The 4946-nt window shown below is 39.5% G+C and overlaps 1 protein-coding gene across 6 annotated transcripts in view; it reads left to right on the forward strand.

Annotated features, from left to right (window-relative positions):
* The first annotated feature begins 524 nt into the window (after nt 1-524).
* Nucleotides 525-4946, forward strand: part of LOC113643843 (CMRF35-like molecule 8) — an 85148-nt gene continuing 80726 nt past the window's right edge. For 3 of the 6 annotated variants that reach the window (XM_047803609.1, XM_047803608.1, XM_047803610.1), the window contains exons 1-2: nt 525-1003; nt 2315-2641. In XM_047803609.1, coding sequence (XP_047659565.1) covers nt 964-1003; nt 2315-2641 — 367 coding nt within the window. In that variant the 5' untranslated portion in view covers nt 525-963. The remainder of the gene's footprint in view (nt 1004-2314; nt 2642-4946) is intronic. The other 3 variants (XM_047803607.1, XM_047803606.1, XM_047803605.1) reach the window with 3 other exon arrangements.

Consider the following 4946-nt stretch of genomic DNA (forward strand, 5'->3'; position numbering starts at 1 on the left):
ACTTTATAGTAGAGGATATCATTCAGTCATGAAGCTGAATATTTATATTAATAAAATATTCAATAATATTTTCAGCATGTTTTTAGATTTTATTTAATGTGATTAGATAAAAATATTTTGTTTTCTCTAAAAACTATTTTTGTTTCTTTCCTTGTCTGAGTATTTGCTCTATTTCAGAAGAAGTGACTAAAACCAAAACAACAGCAACACTTGTTAACCACATCCACTTCTGCTGACATTACTTTTTGCTCAGTGGTTGGACATGAGAGACTTAACTTTTCAGTATATATTGAGCAGTAAGGAGGTTTTCTGGAAGTCTTTCATTACAGATGTCAGGGAAGTGTTTTACAGTCACTACACAGGACACGTTCTTGTACTTGAGCAGAGTTTTAATCCACATAATGATGTCATTGTATTGCAGAAGATCTCAGGAATCAAACAAAAACATTACTGTCTGTTCCTTCGGTAAACATAATGTCAAGGTCTTTATGACCATCACAAGCCATTATGGGCTTTAATCTTCAACAAGGATGCAGTGATTATTGAAGGTCAAGGCTTTGCTCTAATGTAGAAATCCCTGGAGCACATCTAGTTTCAGACTGGTACATTTTACAAACTATTATATACTCAAACTCTCTACAGACTGAGAGGAAAAACAAAGACGTGACATCACAGTTACGTTGCAGTACACAACTCCACTGGTCATTAGTTTAGTATCAGAAACATGTTTTCTGTTCTTTTGTTTCTGTTACATTGACAGCAGCTGTTGTAACAACGACACTCAACACTTCACACAGACTTCCTGAGTGGTTTTCTGTCAGCAGCTCAAAAGTGGAAGTGGACATGATGTTGCTTTCTACTCACGACACACAAAAAGACGCCCAGTCACAGAGACAAGGACAGTGCTGGAGTGTCGTATAACTAATATTTTATTATTTATTATTTTCTGAGTCTGGATTTAGAATGAAGATCCTCCTCATCTTCACCTTCTTCCTGATTCCAGGTAAGTAAGTGAACTTCACATTAATCTTCATTGTAAGTGTAACATTAAAGAATTGGACATTTAGCACAGACTTTGTATTCATGGGCTCCTGTGTTTAATGTAGTGAAGTTCAGGGCTGCTGAGACTTTGTGTTTAGCTTCAAAAGCACACAGAGGAGCTTCACTTCACTTAGTGCATGAAGAAAAGTACATGTTTAAGTGACCACGTGACCACGACACAAGTGAACATGATCTCTGTTTATTTACAGTGTAAAACTGAAGTGTTGTTCTAACACTAGTCCTTAACTACATGTCACATGTTTAAAGATCAGGGCTGATGTTTTATCAGAGCGGTCGACCTGCAACCTCATCTCTCTTCTTCCTGTTAATCAACACAAAATGTGGGTTTAATATCTCTATCAAGTAAAGCAGATATCAGATGTCTGACATTAGGTGTGGGCAATATAGCCCTAGTGCAAACACAATGTAGGGCATTTACAATCCAATGCGCCATCATTGATGACAGACTTCCTAATCTGAAGTGTGAATCTATTGTCATAAAGTGGCAGCAGCAGCATTATAGTGCAATAGTAGTGACAGTCACACAACATGAGTCAAATGTAAACACAGTACAAACCTATCCTTGGCACGAGTTGGTAGTGTTTTCCCTTTATAATATAACTCCTTAACACTAATATTACAGTAACTGAAGTAATTTAACCTTGTAACTTATCAGGAGCCTCCACAATATTGTTACCTTATAAAATTGACCTAAAATTTTAAGTACAAATGTAAACAAACGGCAGCAATGCAAACAAACCTTCACAATGTAAAACACTTACTGCCTAAAAAAATAAAATAAAAATGCTATCTAAACTTAAGTAACAGTTAAATCGAATGAGGTAGAATATCAGTTCTGAAACCGTTGCATTGCCTCTAATTCTTTGTGCAAACATAAAATGGAAGTCAGGTTAGAATGTCAGTGCTGGAACTGTACAAGTACAAACACTAACTAGCCGTCCATGTGGCAGACACATCACCAGCATATTCACTGATGTTGGGTTATTGATATCACGAGATGACACTTTTTTATCATGTAAAAATTACACCAATGTTGTCATGGACAGTATGATATGGCACCTCCCTATCTGACATGTTTGATTTAGATTATTAAGATGAGAGTTTGGTGTTTATAACACGTTTATTATACGTGTAATAATACGTGTATATGATATTCTAACACACACGTATCTCTTGTGTACCTTCCTCCTCTCTTACAATGATGCACCATCTTCCTGGATCATATTTCATTCCACTGTATATTATTCTCCAGCTGGTACTGATGCTGTAACTATAGTAACTGGATACAGAGGAAGATCAGTTCAGATTAAATGTCCCTATGAATCTGGATATGAAGATGACAACAAGTATCTCTGCAGAGGTGAATGTTCCTATGTGGGGAATAAAGACATTCCTGTTGAATCTGGATCTCCTGCTAAAGACACCAGATTTTCTCTGTATGATAACAAAACAGCCCGAGTCTTCACCGTCACCATCACTGATCTGAGACCTGAGGATGGAGGCAGTTACAGGTGTGCGATAGAGCGGATATTGCCTTTGTCTGATATTTACACAAAGATTGTCCTGCAGGTTAAAACAGGTGAGTGTTACACAGAGAATAAATAAATCTCACACATTATTTCACTGATTATTAAATATTGTTATTGAGGCAGATTATGTGCAGTGTGTCCCAAACATCTCCATACAGAGAGGAAACTAACACTTTAGTATTATTTATTCTAATGTCTTTTACTCACACACACACACACACACACACACACACACACACACACACACACATACACACACACACACACACACACACACACATATACACACACACACACACACACACACACACACACACACACACACACACACACTAATTCACTCATACTCTTACAATCTCTCACACAAACACACACACACACACACACACAACACACACACCGCGACACGCCTACACACACATCTCACCACAACACACAAACAACACAGCACTCAGCCACACACACACACACACACACACACACACACACATACACACCACACACACACACGCACCAATCTCACACACACACACTACACATCACACACCACACACCACACCCGCCTCACACACACACAGCATCGCAACACACACAACACTCAACACACACACACCACACACACACATGCACACACTCTCACACCCACACACACACACACACACACTCCTCACACACCACTCACACAAACACACACACATCACACACACAACAGACCACCACAACCACACACACATTCAAACACACAACACACACACACACACCACCCACACACCCATACACACACACTCACAGCACAGACACACATCACACCACACACACACACACACCCACACCACACACCACCACCACACCACACACACACACCACACACCCCTACACTCCCACACTCACCAGCACACTCGCCAAGCACACACACACACACACACACACACTCACACGACAACACTCTATCGCTGAACACCACAGACACACACACACACACACTCTCTCTCTCTAGCGACGACAGTCGAGCGAGCGCGAGAGCGATTCAGCCTCGATCTAACATGAACACATACAGACACACAACACAAACACACACGCTCGCTCGCTCGCGCGCGCGCGTCGCGCTCGGCGCGCTCTCTCTCTCACACACACACACACACACACACATCACGACGCGCGCGCGCGCGCGGCGCGCGAGATGCGCTAGCATGCTCGAGCCACACACACACACACACAAACACAACACAACACACACGAGCTCTCCTCTCGCGCGCGCGCGCTCTCACACACACACCACGACACACAAACACAAACAACACACACAAACAGTCTCTGTCTCTAGAGCTGCATAATATTATATATCCTCTCATAGATCTAACACACACACACACAATCACACAGAAACACTCTTTCTCATGAAACAAACACAAACACACACACACACACCACACACACACAGACACAGACACACCACACAGAAAACCAAAAACAACACTCAATCTAGGTCTTATTCTCTCAAACCGACAACAGACAATAAACACAACAAAAAAAAACAAACAAAAAAAAAACAAAAACACAAAAAAACAAAAAAACAAAAAACAACCAAACGTGCGGGCGCTATCTCAAAAAAACAACGAGATATAGCGAGAGTATCATCGAGAGCGAGCAAATAAAACACAACTAAAAAACAAACAAAAACAAAAACCAAACAATACAAAAACACACACAAACAACAACACTCTGTAGAGCATAGGTCACAAAAACAAACTGGAGGGATGAGAGAGAGAGAGAGCGAGAGAGGATGTGGGAAGCACGATAGACAAAAATAAAAAAAAAAACAAAGGGAGAGAGAGAGACGAGAGAGAGAGAGTAAGAGAGAGGAGACATTCACATAAAAACTAACAACCAACAGTTAAAAAAGAAAATACGACTATCTCCATGAAGACAAAAAGTAACACAAAAAAGATAAAAAAAAAACAATCTGACATCTCTATGGCGAAACAACTATAATAGATAGATCTAGATCACAAAAAAAAAAAAAAAACACAAATAGATAGAGAGTAGGATAGTGAGAGAGAGGAAGAGAGCGGCGATGTGTATCACAAAAAAAAAAAAACAAAAAAATAAAAAAGATAGAGAGAGAGGAGAGATATAATAGATCTATATAATAGTCGAAATAACAACACACACAAACCACAAAACAAAACAATTAAAAAAAATATGTCTACTCTATCACAAAACACAAAAATTATATCTATATATAGATATATAGAGAGTAGTATTATTCGCATTTCTTCAGAGCGTATGGAGATTTGCTAGCACTATAACAATTTATTCAAAAAAAACCAACGACAAGGGAAAGAGAGAGAGCGA

This window comes from Tachysurus fulvidraco, chromosome 18 (genome assembly GCF_022655615.1).
Source record: "Tachysurus fulvidraco isolate hzauxx_2018 chromosome 18, HZAU_PFXX_2.0, whole genome shotgun sequence".
Lineage (NCBI taxonomy): Eukaryota > Metazoa > Chordata > Actinopteri > Siluriformes > Bagridae > Tachysurus > Tachysurus fulvidraco.